Source organism: Misgurnus anguillicaudatus, chromosome 18 (assembly GCF_027580225.2).
Source record: "Misgurnus anguillicaudatus chromosome 18, ASM2758022v2, whole genome shotgun sequence".
NCBI lineage: Eukaryota > Metazoa > Chordata > Actinopteri > Cypriniformes > Cobitidae > Misgurnus > Misgurnus anguillicaudatus.
The window spans coordinates 25,730,112-25,747,131 of NC_073354.2; the positions used below are offsets into that span (position 1 = coordinate 25,730,112).

The 17,020-nt window shown below is 37.2% G+C and overlaps 2 protein-coding genes across 3 annotated transcripts in view; one reads left to right on the top strand and one right to left on the bottom strand.

The window, feature by feature from the left end:
* The first annotated feature begins 406 nt into the window (after positions 1 to 406).
* Positions 407 to 14,842, top strand: niban1a (niban apoptosis regulator 1a). 2 transcript variants are annotated; one of them, XM_073856190.1, is made up of 14 exons: positions 407 to 565; positions 3,813 to 3,943; positions 4,027 to 4,155; positions 4,246 to 4,360; positions 4,909 to 5,073; positions 5,188 to 5,303; positions 7,231 to 7,335; positions 7,858 to 8,020; positions 9,432 to 9,619; positions 9,860 to 10,003; positions 10,110 to 10,220; positions 10,296 to 10,403; positions 10,577 to 10,690; positions 13,014 to 14,842. In XM_073856190.1, the coding sequence occupies exons 1-14, from the start codon at positions 514 to 516 to the stop codon at positions 14,022 to 14,024; spliced, it is 2,652 nt and encodes an 883-aa protein (XP_073712291.1). In that variant the 5' UTR covers positions 407 to 513; the 3' UTR covers positions 14,025 to 14,842. The 2 variants fall into 2 exon arrangements, with proteins under 2 accessions (XP_073712291.1, XP_073712290.1); XM_073856189.1 differs by having other exon boundaries at positions 10,577 to 10,687; positions 13,011 to 14,842.
* Positions 14,843 to 15,446: 604 nt separating this feature from the next.
* Positions 15,447 to 17,020, bottom strand: part of kifap3a (kinesin-associated protein 3a) — a 28,519-nt gene continuing 26,945 nt past the window's right edge. The window contains exon 20 of the mRNA XM_073856191.1: positions 15,447 to 16,437. Coding sequence (XP_073712292.1) covers positions 16,329 to 16,437 — 109 coding nt within the window. The 3' untranslated portion in view covers positions 15,447 to 16,328. The remainder of the gene's footprint in view (positions 16,438 to 17,020) is intronic.

The following is a 17,020-nucleotide window of genomic DNA, read 5'->3' on the forward strand; positions in this document are numbered from 1 at the left end:
ACTTATTTAGATCAAAAATGTATCATTCATTACAAAATTTTACTATTTTTTAATAGCAAACGTGAAACCATGATATTTGTCAGATTGTTCTTCATTTGTATTACCACAGTTTAACTACAAATATAATGGTTAAGCTATTCGTGAGACCATGGTAAATTTGTTTACCAGTCTATGTTGTTTACGTACATAAAAGCCTAATGTTATAGTTACACCGTGGTTAATTTTTGTAATGAATATATACTGTTATTTCCAGAAGAAATGTGTATTAAAAATGATGCAGCTATAGATTAACGGCTGTGTCAAGTAACCTATTAAGCATTATAAACGCCAAAAATATTGCAGTGCGCCCTATCGTGTTATTTTTTCAGCTGTCTTAAGCCACGCCCACTGTCGTCGGATATGCCACGCCCACAGTTGTGAAATATGAGCGCTTTCAGTTTCTCCGTCAGTCTTGTCTTCTTGACTACAGGTTGACACCGAGTTATCTTTTTTATCTGAACAAAGCAGGACAATATGGGCTTAACGTCCAGTTTACTGGATGAAAACAGATCCAACTACTTAAAAGGTACGTAAAAAGTACTAACACCATTATGTGGTTTAAGCATTTATAAAAAAAAAAAACACATTTGCCGCACAAGAGCAATAATTAGCCTACCTTTGTATAATTTTTTTTTTAAACTTCAAATACGTTTTCACGTTAAATCTTTAAATTGTCCTGTAACGATACCATACCTGACTCTGTATTTTGCATTTACAAGGAATAAATCTTTTACATGGGTGACATTTATTGATTGATTATTGAACGTAATGTATTGTAAGCTATACCGCAACATTACTATATATAAAAATTAATGAACGTATACGTTTTTTGTAACAAACTAGATTGTTCAAAAGTTTGGTTATTAGCAAAAAAAGTAGCGTGAGATTTTTACTTTATTCCTAAATTAAATGACTTATAGCATGAAGTTGCCGTAAGGATGCATGGTGAATTTGGACTTGTAAATGACTTACTGCCTTAGGATGAATTTACTATCATTAAGTTCATTCAGTTCATTGTAGTTACTCAACCTGCACAAATGAAAAGTATAAGAGCTAGAAACCAGTTTGTTTTCTTTTTTCTAGCAATTGTAAAGTAAATGGGTGGAGCTGGTTGTGTTCTGTAGACTTCATGTCTCTGTAGCCTACTAAAACCGTGTTATTATACACCTCATTCATCATTTATTTATGCAAATATTATTTGGATATAGTGTTAATTGTTTGTCAGCCTGTGCATTTATTGGCCAGTTCCACCAAATCTAAATACCTTGAAAGTTCTTCTAATCATTTATCATGACCTGTAACCCCCAATATTTATCAAATGATTACAAAAACATTTGTAGGGGCTACACTTGGACCTCCCATGTTCAAACCAAATCTACGCCTTTGGGTGTAGTATGGTGTTAATTATGTCAGGGGAACACAAATGGTCCATTTCCTGAGAACAGTAAACAGCCCTGTTTCCTGAGAAAGTGCTGTTTAGTATATTAGTGTGATTTAAACATATGGAAAGGAGGGTGTGTGGTCTCTAACACACACATGTACAGGTGTTTACAGTTGTTTCCTGGTCAACATTGTACTTGTACGAAGATGATGTTTGTGTTGAGGTATGAGCTACGTTCATACAAAACTGGCTCCACAGGTCAATTCATGCCATAAATGTCTACTGTAGGCTAAGTATGTAATGTGTCATACGCTCAAGAATTCAAAACATTCATTTTTTTCTTATACAAAACAATTGTATTCTGAAGAAATGCATACTGGGAGATTTAAGATTGAAATGTGAATGTACATGAATATAGATTGGCTTATTACTTTCATCAATATTTTAATGAACGTAAAAGCCTTTCTTTCAGTTGTCACATAATTTTTAGTCATATCTTAGACAGAGTACAGTATGGATCTAGACATTTGAAGATTTTGCTGATAAGGAATTTTAGAAAGCAGGAACACCCTCTCTGAGTGGAGATTCTGGTTTGGGTGTTAAGTCAGATTAATCTTTTAATCTTTTCATGGAAATAACTAGTTTACACTATACAGATGCTGTATTAATGCTTCATTGTGTTTAAATAAAGAAAACACATAAAGTACTTCATTACAGTACTCTACCTTTTACTGTACTTTGGTTTGACAGTACAGAATTGACACAGACTAATCCAAACAACAAAAAAACATGATTTAGCTATGTAAGAAAATATTAAAAAGACAATACACTGTAAAAAAAAATCTAAACAAAAAAGTCTTTTCAACTTGACTACACTGCAAAAAAATGGTTTTCAATATAAAAATTTCTCAGTATTTTTGTCTTACATTTTTCTTAAATTTAGTGTTTAAGAAAAATGTTCAAGATTTTTTTGCTTGTTTTATGCACAAATTCACATATATTTTATATTTTTGGTCTAAAAACTAGACTTATTTTCTTGGGTCGTTTTGTTCAACAAGAAAAAGCATTTTAATTAAAAAAATGTTTTTTAGATATTTTTACTGAAAACAAAACAAAAATACTAAGATATATATTTTTTTGAAATTTTTTTGCAGTGTAGTGATGAGTTGCTGTAACTTATAAAATAGTCGAATTTGCTTAAGCTATTTTAACTTTATATATTAAGTTACAGCAAGTAACTTAAAATGACTTGTAAAACCAAACTGATAATACTTAAAAATGTAAATGCTATTTTTTGTGTATTGTTATGGCCTGTAACGTCTTGTGATCAATAAAAATAATAAAAAATATGCAATATATATGTGGAAAAAGCTGAAAAAAATGACTTTGGATACCAAAAATGAATAATTTAATGGCCCACAAAAGTCCTGGTTATGTGTTACGTTGTTTCTGATTGACTGTTATATACAGTGGCATCGATGACTTCTTTTATCAAGTGTGCTCCATGCGAAGTTCGTCACAACATTGATGTAGCCCGTCATGTGTGTGGTTCTTAATTTCAAAATATGTGTTCTGCGCGTCGAGAGATCCTGCGTGCATCACATGTCTTGTCAAAATAAGTGCCTGCTGCAAATGCGTCTTAAGGGTTTATGATAAAAGAGATGCTCGCGTTTGTCAGATACTCACATAATCTCATGTGTAATCAGAGTTGTACTTTTATGGGAGTGTCTTGTGTGTATTTTGTGAATGTGAGCGTATCTTTATCATAAACGGTTTTGACGCGTGTGCAGCAGGCACTTATTTTGACAAAACACTTGATGCACATGGTTCACACGACGCAAAAAAACACGTTTTGAAAACGCAAGCAACACGCATGACACCCAGAACACATATTTTGAGTTTGGCTAATTTTGTATGTGATATAAAAAAACAGTGATCCTGTGAGAAATCCATTTGTTATATAGACGGTTTCATCGGACCCATGTGCGCTAATGCGATACACGTCTTGATCCGAACTTTACTTCCGGTTCCGTTTTTTTAATGGTCTGACTAGTTGCTAAACTGATCTCTTGAACAAATGCCTGGTCGAAAATAACAAATGTTTTGGTTTCCTAGGTAATCTATGTGTTGTTGTTTTTTGCATGTTATATAAATAAACTACGTTTAAAGAACTTTGTTGTTATTTATTCTTAGCGGAGTTTACCGGAAGTTACGTGCGGACCACGACAGTCGCTTGTTTATGTTGTTACTGCTGAAACCGTCTATAAACTTCCTTTCCTCTCACCGTTGGACTGTACCTGTTTTGCATCCTCAATTTTTCTCATGGATTTGTGCCTGCTTTATTACTTTTCCCCTTTTTCACTATTGACCTCAGCAAGGTTTTGTGTTGCAGAGCAAGTGGATACAAGATTTAATGAGTTTGCAGCGATTTATAGAAAACAATATATTCTGGCCTACCTGTCCCAGGTTCAAGATGAACTCGAGCAACACAAACAGCAACACACACAGCTCCTCCAACAAAAGGTAGGGCATATATTTCAACCCTCATAGATAGCTCTCTAGGATGGATCATAAATAACATTAGTTTATTATGTCTTATTACCCAGAATCCTCTAGAACCAGGAACAATTTTATATGAAGAGAATGTGCAGTTCTTTGAGGATGGCAAAAAGTTTAAGCACAGATTCGTTGTGGTGCGAGCCAATTATATCCTGGAGTGCCACAAAAGTTACAAGGTATGAATTTCACATAACTAGCAATGAACATTTGCTGACAATCAAAGTCAGCAATCAAACAACATTCGTTTTTGTATCTCTCACCTGCAGGCATTCAGTAAAGGTGACCCTCCGCTGCACAGACTCATGCCTACAGGGGGCACCGTTTTCACTTCAGAAGAGAAATACCTGGAAATGCTGGATCAGTGTTACCCTTACACTAGCAGTAAGCAATATTAGCCTAAATCAAAGTCCAAATTTTACCACGTTATTCAGCTGATGTATGTAAGGAATAGTTGACGACGGGCCATTGAATTATAAGCCAAGGTGCAATGCGGCACTCCGCTTCACGTCGTGGGTGTGCATTATTTTCAAATAATTCAAAGGACCAGAGTCAATTATTCCTCTTATACCACGGTTACCACAAACATTGCTCTGAAGCCTATTTTTAAGACATTTGACAAGTAAGGTGTGCGGTTATCAGAAATTAATGCATACCCACAGAGCATTTCTCAGCCAATCAGAATACAGCATTCAACAGACCCGTGCTATAAGTATATATAACTGATGCCGCTGTATTTATTTGTGCTTATAATTTGATTATTTATTCTTATTTTATTGCTGACTGTTTACTTCCTTTACGAAAATTAGGCTAGTAGTTTTTGGTTTTATAATCTCATTATTATGGCTACATGGGTCAAAAACAATAAAAAGCATAATCATTTCATTTGAGTGTTTTTTTGAGCCCTGATGTATGTGCATGTTTTCATGCAGATGTAAAGGAAGATTTAGTTCCCTCTGTTGCGAGCATGCCAGGGAACTTTCCAGTTTATCTCAGACTTCCATACCGTCAGGATCCCTATTTCTGTCTCTACAATGAGGAACAGCAGACAGAATTCGTCTCCATCTTATCCGATTGTATTCGCCACCAGAACAAAGGTATCGACTTTAATAATGAAACAACAGAGCAACATCATGTGCCCAAAAGCTGTATGGTCCTGCTATGCCTTACTACAGTAAATGCTGATAAATCTTTGCTTATATTCCATATAGACTTTCTTAAGAAGGATACGTGTGAGGTTAAAGCTTTCCTGAAAGCTCTTCAGTTCTACAGGCAGGAGAAAGGCCAGTATGAATTATGGGACATGCTCACCGGCAGTGATGTGCGGGTAGGTACCCTAATGTTCGTCTGTACTGAATCTGATACACATTCACAGCTTGATGTGGTATCACCTTTATTGTCTTCTAGGAAGGCATGTACTAGCTGTCCTTAAAGGGATAGAAAATTCTGTCATCATTTACTCATTCTCATGTTAATCTAAACCTGTATGAATTAATTTTTTCTGATGAACACAAAAAAAGATATTTTGAGAAATTATGGTAAACACACAGCAAATGTGACCACTGACTTCCATAGTAGGAAAAATATTTTGGAAGTATTGTGATAAATGATGAAGAAAATATTTTGATAAATGATGGTAAGCACTCAGTATTTTTTTATTCCTACTATGGAAGTCAATGATCACTATCTGCTGTGTGCTTACCATCATTTCTCAAAATATCCTCTTTTGTGTTAATCAGAAAAAAGAATCCCATACAGGTTTAGAGCAACATGAGGATGAGTAAATGATGACAGATTTTTCATTTAAAGGTGAACTATCCCTTTAAAAGGTAATATGTTGTAAATATTGTTTTGTGACGGCGGGTTATTCCAAATATATTAAAACAAGTTTTTGAAATGCTTTGAATGTCTTTCTTTCTTTCTTTCACAGTTGTCACAAGGAATGTAATTTTTCACACACTGTTGAATAACTGTAGCCTTGTGGAATCTGTGTAATGCTCACAAACAGTTTCACCTTATAGTTTCACCGGTTATATAATAATAATTAACTATTAAAGGGATAGTTCACTTTAAAATAAAAATTATGTCATCATTTACTCATCCTCATGTTGTTCTGAACCTGTATGAATTTCTTTTTTCTGGTAAACACACAGCAGATAGTGACTGTTGACTTCCATAGTAGGAAAAAAATACGATGGAATTTAATGAATACAGTTAACTGTGTGCTTACCATCATTTATCAAAATATCTTCTTTTGTGTTCATCATAAAAATTTATACTACGGGTTCATTGAAGGCTTGAATCTGATTGGCTGATGAACGTTCTGATGTGTGCAATTATTTTCTGGGAAACGCACGGCGAATGTAGTTCCAGGCAGCTCTCTTGACCGCATTACAGTTCCATATCACTTCGCATAGTTAACTGTAATAATAACGGACTAACAAAAACAACATGACAGACAATTTTCTGAGGCAATAACAGCACTGTTTAGAGACGCACAGAGGTAGCCTCATTCACACAATCTCTCGCTCTCGCTTGCTCTCTTTCTCTATTTCTAATAACTTCATTAATAACTGCATTAGAATACTATCAATGGCTTAAGCCTTCATTGCCAGCTTTAAAATGACGTTTGGAACAAGCAAAAGAGCCGTTGGATGAGACGCGAAAGAAATAGTCCTACTCACAATAGCATTTAAGTACAAAAACCGGACAAATCCCTTTAAATATATCACGTGATTGATGTCTTGAGATGTGGTAACCATAGTATAAGCGGAATAATTGACTCTGGGACGTTGAATTTTTGAAAAATAATGCACACCCCAGATGTAATGCCACCTTGGGTGTGCATTATTTTTCTATTAATTCAACGGCCCATCATCAATTATTCCTTATGAAATTCATACAGGTTTAAAACAACATGAGGATGAGAAAAAGATTTTTGGGTGAACTATCCCTTTAATACACCATGTTTGCCATACAATACAGAATATATTTTAAAAGGCTTAGTTTAAGGTATTCACTATTATATGCAGACAGGCCCACTTCATATTTAAAGTTATCTCTAAAGTTTTGATCACGTGACCATGATGATGTAAATACAACATAAGTGACTTTATTTAAAGAGTGCTTGAGGAACAGGTTTATCTAAACTGTGCTGAGTGCATTAGATAGCATTACAGTGTTTGCCCTTAAAGTTTATTCAGGCTTAACTAAGCTTTATCTTGGATGTAATGTTTCTGAATGTCTGTGTGTAGGTACTCTCTAATCTAATCATGGAGGACCTAATGCCCTATCTGGACTCAGAATTGGAGCCATTTCTGAAGACCAAGAAGGCAGACAGGAGAAAAATCTGGCTTGCAGTATGTTTTTTTTCCTTTGATGGTTATATTGCACTACATGTCACTGGCATTATAAGACTTTCTAGAAGACTGGATGCTATTAAGTAGGACCAGCTTCTTACCAGTTATATCCACTGCTGCCTTTATTCCATTATGCCTGTATTGCTTCACTGTGTGTGGTAGTGATCGTAGCACAGATTGCTAGTTTAGGGTTTCCTCAGAACCTTGCCCTTGATGCTTAATCCTGGGGGGTGTGATCATGATGTAAGTCCAGAGGGATGTCCCACACCCAGACAGCCTTAGGCCAGGGAGGCCAGAAATTTGGTTTGTCTTAATGGGAGGGAAAAACAAGACGCATACCAGAAACACATCACATTCCACAAACAAATTCCTCGATGAGGAACAAAAAGGAGGAACACTTATGTAACCTTTATTAGAATAAATTGTTCCTGTAGCTCAATTGGTTGAACATTGTGTTAGGTGCAAAAGGTCATGGGTTCAAATACCAGGGTAAAATTTATTATGCTTGACCTTGTTTTACAGACAATAGAAGCGGCTTATTTTCTGGTGAGTGAACATCTACTGGAGAGGCTGAATGCGTTGAAGGAGGAATGCAAAGAGACTGCGAAACAGCAAGAGCCTGTAATGCGCTCCAATATGGACCAGATCACCAGCTCTAGAGCTTTTCTGGAAGATAAACTTAAAGGTACGTCTTCAGACCTTGATACTATGGTAAGCCCCTAGGACCAATAAAGATAAGGCCACTAAGCGGCACCAGCTTAGGTCTTCTATTATATACAGCCTTCCTATAGGGCTAAGGGTTAAAGGAGTAGTTCACTGAATTATGAAAATAACCCAATAATTTACTCACGTTAATGCCTTCCTAGGTTTATTTGACTTCCTTTGGTCAGCCAAACACGTGTAATGTTATTAAATAATATCCTGTCTCTTCAAACAAAGAAATAAAGAGTTTGGTTCCAAAACGCAATAAATCAATTTGGACTAATTTCGGTAAAAACGCGTTTTCTATACCAAGAAAATTATAAGATGAAAACCACTTACAAACTTTCACATTGCATCTTTAGGTATGAAAAAAAATAAAAATTCAAATCCATAATTTGATTTTCAAAGATTTATTATAAAAAACAAATTATCTTTTTCCACAAAATGCAATAAATCCATGACAACATTTTTTTCAAAATGCTGTTGAATCAATATATAAATGTGCATTCATTTTTGCATTCGTTTAGTTGACTAGTGGTATACACTGATTAAAAATATAAAAATTAATGGCAAAACATGTTGTCATTATAAGAACACTTTGTCATTGCTGCGGTTATACTTGACGTCATCGCTGAACATTTTTGATTTTCGTTGGCTTCGCGTAAAATAATGGAACATTTTTTCATAAGATCCCCTGGGGTCAATGTGTTAGCATGACAGAAGCTTGATGCTGTCGGGAGAACAAGCATCCGGCATTTTCCATCTCCTGAGTGTCTCTCGCGTAAATTATTAGATGTTGATGGCTTACGTTTCTTTCCCATCCCAGAAAACCACCACAGGTTTATCAATGCCATCAAAGTATTATTTTGTTTGTTTGTTGATCACGAAGTACAAGATGAGGAAAACTAAGATTCCGTGTTTTTAACGCGCCGTATCTGGAGCAAATTTAGCATTTATTACATTGTGCATATAAACACATCTAGATCAAAAATGGTGGCATGCCACCTCTATATCAGTAAGAAAGAAAACCATTGGTTCGTATGGATGTTTCATCGTAACGTTTTTTGACGACTAGTCATGAGACTCGTAAGAACCAATGAGCCGGCACACCAACAATTTGATGATGGATAGGAATAGAATAAAAAAACGCTATTATTATAGTATATTACCATACTATTTAATGCCATTACAAAGATGAGACAGTAAATTATTTAATATAACTCTAAACGTGTTGTGCCGAAGAAAGGAAGTCATACACATATAATGTCTTTAAGGTGAGTACATTATGGGGTAATTTTCATTTTTCAGTGAACTATTCCTTTAACATTATGAATGTTGAGCAGGGTCGATCATGTTTGAATGTAATAACCTATTCTTTCTTTCCCCACCTGTAGCTTTGGTTGCTGAGCCAGCGACAACGTACTGCACAGAGCATGTGAGTCCTTACCTGCCAGCCGTTTTGGAGGAAGTGATGGTACCCATAAGCCTGGGTTTCACAGAGGCCCGGGAGCTGAGCGAGGGCATGATGGAACAGCTTTGTGAGGACTTCCAGGACTCCGATCATAAAGAGGAACTCCATCAGGTAGCCAACAACCTTGGTCCAATATGGACTATATTCCAAGTCTTTTCGGGACATGCGATTTGTATGAAGAATGCATTGTGTACTCTTACCTTTATTGGTCGAACATTGGGTTAGCAGTACATATGTAAATGTAATGACTGAAATTTTTGTCATTATTCAAACCATTGTTACCTAATAAGGATTTTAATAGGATAGATAGTAGTAAAATAAAGTGTATAACAACATTTTGTCCTCTTGCAGGCTCTGTTTAAGATGAGTACAGCTAATTTACAGAGCTGTTTTGACAAAGTGAGCGGACTGGCAGATCACGTCCAAGAACTGCAGCAAACCTTCAACTACTCCATTAAAGGTCTGCAGGACAGCACGGAGTTAGACATTAAACAGGTGCCCAAAACCTATGTTATAAAAATCTCTAAATCTCTAAACTGAAGTGCTTTGAACTAGGATAACTGTGATTCATTTTAAACCCAAACCTATCTGATGGTTTCAGTTGATGGAGAATGTAGAGTACACCTATGAACTGCTCCTGAAAAAGGCTCTGGAGGATCCATCCATCAACTTTGGGATGGCCATACAGAAAGCTTCAAGCAGGGTTCTGAAGGTAAGCACACGACTGTAACTTCTACTAATAAACACAAGCATGGATGGTTTCATTTAATTTATCTGTATCCAACAGCAATATGACTATGACAGCAGCACAGTGCGAAAGAAGATCTTTCAAGACGCTTTGATCGACATTACTCTACCCAGCATCAAGAAACATTTGGCCCCATCCTTCAAAGAGGTAGTGTACAGTTAAACAAAATTCATAATCATATCAATAGCACCTTTAAAAATGCATTTACTAAATAATGGTGAGTGTTCAATACTTATTGGACCAGCTGTACCAATAGACAGTGAGCATGTGCATGCTATATTGTTTGTTAAACACAGTGCATATCTCTGATGTACTTCCAGGAACTACCAAATTTTGAGCAACACATATTTGCAGATTGCTCAAACTTCATCAATGTGGAAAACGTGTATGAGGACATTCTGCAAAAGATACTAGAAAAGGAAGTCCGCTTGGTCGTAAGTCACGGCCAGATCACGGTTGTTTTCAAAGATGCTCTTGGTATTTGTGTACAATATATTATAAAGCACCGAATTGTTGTAAACTCAGCATTAATACTTTATTTTTGCTTTTAAATATGCACATTTGCGTACAGTAATACCCCCCAACTTTGGACGTCACACTTACAAATGTACTGTAGTTAAGTCAGGGGTTACACAAGATTTTTTTTACTGTCTGTAATACTATGAAATGTAGACATTTAAAGGCGGAGTGCATGATTTTTGAGTCGGCCCGAGTACCAATATGCCAATCAGCAGTGGGGGGCGTGTCTACTACCCAACATCGTTGCCTGGGTTGGGTGTGTGTGGGGCGGGTCTATCGAAGGAGGGTCCGGATTCTATTGGGGTAGGGGTGTGTTTGTTTAGGTGATTTCGAATATCAACATTGGGTTTCAGAGATCATTCACCCCCCCCCCCCCCTCTTAAGTGTAATTGACGTCTCTAGAGAGTGCCACAAAAATTACATATTTTTGTAGGCTAACCTGGAAGTTGGTTTAGATTATCCAAAAAATAAGCCCTGTGTTAATACTCACAAATACAAATTTAATGAATTTTGAAGTGTAAACGCATTTACAAGAAATATAAAAAGCTGAACTTTAAAGTTTTGTTAAGATTGGACAAAACGTCTAATGGGGCACACATACCAAATGCAAATTCAACGATTTGCATGAGTAAATTACAAAGTCAATGAAAAGATGCGAATAGACGCAAATTCGTGGGGCGATGCGAATGACGCGAATTGGGTGGGGCATTTGCAGCGAAAACACACGCCATTCGCCTCAAACGCGTCTTCACCCAAGTTGAAAAAATTCGCATGACACAAAGTTCAATCCCGCGAGTAATCTACAGCACATTCACACGGGGCGAAAACGTTAACGCTTGACAGAGGCTTGTTTGCAGCGTGGCCAACAACCAATCACAGTGGGCGCTCTGGTCTTGCATAAACATAATTGGCTGGCTCGCACTAGGTTATTTGCATAAGGCGATCTGATTGGCATCTGCATTGGCGCCTGAAAAGTTGAGAAATGTGTTAACTTCTGCGGTGAGCAATGGCAGTGACGCGACGGATCCACAATTCAGTTCAGAAACGCATGACGTCACCCATTAAAGGTGGGGTGCATGATCTCTGAAAGCCAATGTTGATAATCCCCTAAACAAACATGCCCCTACCCCAATAGAATCTGGACTTTCTTCTGATAGACCCACCCCACACATACGCAACCCAGGCAACGATGTCGGTTGTAGACACGCACCTTACTGCTGATTGGCTACAAGTGTGTTTTGGTACTCGGCCCGACAACATTTTCCAAAGTGTTTTTCAAAAATCATGCACCCCGCTTATAAAAGTAAATGAGAAGCGTTAAAGGAGCATTTCACCCTTAGAAACATTAATCTTTATTGAAAGTGTGTCATATTTGTAGTCGAAATGTAACATACATTTCGAATTTGGTGCCTATTTGACCGAGAAAAGGGGTTTTTGTAGTCTCACTCCCTCAACAAAGATATTGGACTTCCTTCTTTCAATGATGCAAAATGATGATTTTTACATCATTGAAAGAAGGAAGTGCAACACTGAAATCTGTATTTCTCCTGTCTCAGCATCAACTGAGGAAATTATGCAAGACCATTCAAAAACATGACTGGGGTTCTAACTATACAAAGCTTAATGCAAATGGGTGAAGTGTCCCTTTAACGCTTACGCTCCGTGTGAATGTACCATTAGTGTCATAAACTTTTCTTTAACACAGAGCTTACGGTAGATTTACACGGGACGCCAGCGTTAACACTTCTCATTTATTTTGAATGGGTGACATCTTGCGTTGCCAAACTGAATTGTGGATCCGTTGGAGTTGCGTCGCTGCCGTTGCTCACGGCAAAAGTTGAACATTTCTTAACTTTTCAAGTGCCAACGCGTGCGTCAGCCAATCAGATTGCCTTAAACAAATAACCTAGTGCAGAGCCAGCCAACTACGTTTATGTAAGACCGGAGAACAAAAGAGCATGTGTTACGGACACTGTGATTGGCTGTTGACCACGCTTCAAACACGCCCTTCATTAAGGATTATTTTTTGCGACAATCTAAAAGTCTATAGGAAAAAAGAATAGGCTTTTTTGTGAGGGAACCAGTATGCTGCTCACTTCTGGGTTAGCCTACAAAAATACATCATTCCTGCAGCACTCACTACTTGCTGATCCCACTTCATGTTCAATGATTAAATAATAATGAATTTTTCATTCTTTTGACCACAACATTCTCAATTCTGACCCTTGCTTTCCAGTGGTCAATGAGGCAGCCAGCAAAAAGAAGTACAACCTGTACACAGAGAGCAGATACAATTTCAGTGTCTCCAGCACTTATTCAACTCCACCCGACAGCCCAGGCTACTCAAAGACATCCCCAAATTCTCGCACAGCCCTGCCATCCCCGTTGCTGAGCAATGGCCGGACAGAGAGCAATTCCTTTAACAACGAACCGGAGCCAGACATGAGGAAGGTCGTTCAGTCATCCCCAAAGTCCGAAATGACTGAAAAGTCTACTAAAAAGTCAGAGACTCAGCATAGTACCACACCAACCCAAGATCTGCCTGCTGCTGTACCCATCACTGTTAAAGCTAATGCGGAAGAGAATATGCTGCTCCGGGAGGAGAGCGTTGATGAGGTGTTTAATGGTGAAACGGTAAACGAGAAAACAACCAAACAGACAGAAACATCTATGAACGCTTCGGCTGAGACCAGACCTGAACTCGTAACTACCCCAAACCCTGCTGCGATGGTAACCGAAGCCCTACAGCGTGCGCTTTCTTCTAAATCATCAGAAGGAGTTAAGGCATCTTCTTCAGACTTTGCTAATGCACCAACAGCTGAAATCAGCCCGGTTTCTTGTTCTGAGGTTAAGCCTGAACTCACAGCACCCCCTGCTGGAGAGGAAGACAACAACGGACCAGCTGCAAAGGTAGAGGGGTGGATAAATGATCATTGCGCGAACAAAAAAAGCAAATATCCGATTGCGGTGTGTTTACCTATTGAAAATGCAGAGGCAGGGATTAACATAGCAGATGATGCAGATGACATCATCAAAAAACCATCAGGAATCCAAAATATTATAGATCCAAAGAACGACTGTGAGTCTCAGGCATCATCATCATCCCCAGTGGAAGAAGACAGACCACTGGACTGTGTGAAGGCCATCCGGGACCTTGTAGTGGAGGTCTTTGAAGTAGAGGAGGTTATTCAACCTCCTAAAGACAATGAGGAAAACGTCGAAGTTGAGACGTTTGAGGCTGTAGTTTAAGTTTACACCGTTCAAAACAACTTAAAGCGCATTCAAACTGTATTTTATTTATTATCAGTATGTGTGTTCCCTGGAAATCAAATTTATGAACTTTGTGACGCTAAGTGCTATGCAAAGTGAGCGACAGGATCTTTTCCATTATGTCAGTTCTGGATTTAAAACATCTGACCCTAGTACCCCATCATTTTTGTCTATGTAAGGAGCTACATTTGAAATCATGTGCAGAAATGGCTAAAAGAGTTACTGTACAGTTTAAAGGAAAACACCACCGTTTTTCAATATTTTACTATGTTCTTACCTCAACTTAGACGAGTTAATACATACTTATCTTTTTCAATGCGTGCACTTAATCTTTGTACAGCACGTCGTGAATGTGTTGGCATTTAGCCTAGCCCCATTCATTCCTATGGCTCCAAACAGGGATGAATTTAGAAGCCACCAAACACTTCCATGTTTTCCCTATTTAAAGACTGTTACATTAGTAGTTACACGAGTAAGTATGGTGGCACAAAATAAAACTTTTGTTTTGATCCCAAGGAATGAATGGGGCTGAGCTAAATGCTAACACATTCAAGCGCTGTACAAAGATTAAAAGTGCACCCATTGAATAGAGATTAATTCACCGAAGTTGAGGTTTTCCTTTAAAGACAAATATCGTGTTGTAAAAAAGTGAAGTGATTCTCAAACGAGGACTGTTTTAATGAAAGGAATGTAATATATTCATATAAGCTGTTATTTTAAATATATATTGTAAGCATTTGAATAATATGTAAAATCTATATTTGTTAAATATAAAAAATATTGTGTTTTCAAACGTGTCCCATCTGTGAAACTGTATTCATTGGGAAAGAACATTGCTATCATTTTGGTAAGGTGCACAACATACAGTACAGGAAGCAGTAAATAATCATGTGATACAGTATATCTGATTAAGTCATTTACCCAGAATGCACAGCTTTTTCAGAATCTGCCAAAATCTGTCAAGCATGACTGCTTTAAACCCCAACTGACAACTTTGTCTTTCATGGGATTTGACTTTGCGACATATCTACATTACAACGCAGTGCAATCTGTTGAAACTAGGACACATCTCGTTTTGAGTGACGCAAGCATGTCCTGTGTTAAGGACACTTCAGATTCATGCAACTTTTGAGATCTTTTCTGCTTAGGTTCTGCTTAGGACACACTGCTCTTTAATCTTGAAAGGAGGATAAACACTCATTAAAGGAATGTTTAGTAGGGTGACGAGACACTTAATCCATGAGACGAGAGGATGCATGACATTTCTTCGAGTGCGAGTAAACATGGAGATATCTGAATTTAGGGCATGTTGACATTCTGATTGTAATCAAATATGATAATCAAAACTAAGTATCATTGTTGTTAGTAATGGGCTCACGTATTTAAAACACACAAGGAAGGTTTTTGCACATCAATATTTGTATTTCATTTTGCACACCACAATAAATAAAAAGGCATTTTATATAAAACAGTAGTTAAGACAATTCTCAGGCACCAATGATGTTTCACAAATATTTAAAAACACGCATGAAAAGAGACCAGTGAAATTATTGGAAAACAACACAAGTTTGGCATTACAAAACGCAGATTTGTTTGTTAACTGTGATCCATATAAAGCAGATATGTTTTTACTACAGTAACAAAGACAACGTTACAGGCACCATCGTTTTACAATAGTAAATGCCAGACGAGAGCTGGTTAATGTGTTTCACGCTTCATCCACAAGAGGGCACCACTATCATTAAGTGTATTCTTATGGTCAGCTGCTTTTTGGAAATGTATGCAAAATGAAAGGAATTATATGACCTCGGGATGCTTAAAGGTGCAGATTAAGTTACGCAATATTTATTTTCCAAAAATCTGAAACGACTTAACTAACTCGCCTATACCACTGTATTATCATGCATCTAATCCTACGTTTGCTTTATTGCACAGATACATTTGAAAAAGGCCTGTAAAAGCAATGTGATGCCATAAGAATCCACAGCAACATTCGCTTCTCCAATATTCATAAGCAAAGCACAGTATACTAAAATACACACTGAAACTGAATGGCATACTAAAAAAGAGGGCTACAAAAATAACAATACTTCCCTACAGCCAGTGGCCTTATTAAAACATTGTGCTGAACACATTCAGAATAATTTAAAACCCACATACAGTATCAAAGAAATACTGAACAGAGAGAGAAACAGTAGTGTTGTTTCTATTGGAAATGACAGAGACTATCATTTTACATCCATTTAATAAAGTTTGATTGTAATGAGCTGTAAAATGCAGGGTTTACCGTGATGCTGTATAACCATAATAAAACTGTTCATCCGGCCTGAACCCATAAGCTGTGGCCGGACGTGCTGGAGTCACGCCTGTCTGTCCATACGCATCCGTCAAACTGAAGAGAAACAGAAAGAAGGAGACGTCAGCCAGTCACGTGTAATACACTAAAGTCAATATGATGGTTGTTAATATTACTGATTCATCACTATATTAATAACAATCACATTATTTTGTGGTTTATAGGAAACTTTACTTTTGTGAATCAAAAACAAACTATGAAACTATGATTGATCAGTAGCACTAGATGGCACTATGACTCTGCAAAACCAGGATTTCCAGCTTAAAACAGAGCACTGTACCATTACTTCACAGCACAATAAGAGCAGATGCTCAAATCTCAGTATACTTCACCAAAAGGTCAAAGCAGGCAATGAAGAAATTGTAAACTTAAGACACTCATGGGCGGTTTCCCAGACTTAGACTAGTCCTAGACTAAAATAAATGTAAGAGCTGTCCAAACTGAAAACAGCTTATCTTAAAATACATTGATGCCCTTTGTTTTGCCTCAAAATGCACACAAGTAATGTTATTAGTTAAGTATGTTTGTTAAAACTATAATGTTATATTTCCTAATTAAACTAAGGCCTAGTCCTGGCTTAAGATAATCTCTGTCCGGGAAACCACCCCTTAATGTCTGC

Bases quoted from the DNA above. Each gene is read 5' to 3' on its own strand.
- niban1a (XM_073856190.1), top strand. From the start codon at position 514: ATGGGCTTAACGTCCAGTTTACTGGATGAAAACAGATCCAACTACTTA. The intron at 4,361-4,908 runs GTAAGCAATATT...GTTTTCATGCAG, and splicing joins GTGTTACCCTTACACTAGCA to ATGTAAAGGAAGATTTAGTT. The intron at 7,336-7,857 runs GTATGTTTTTTT...CTTGTTTTACAG, and splicing joins GGAGAAAAATCTGGCTTGCA to ACAATAGAAGCGGCTTATTT.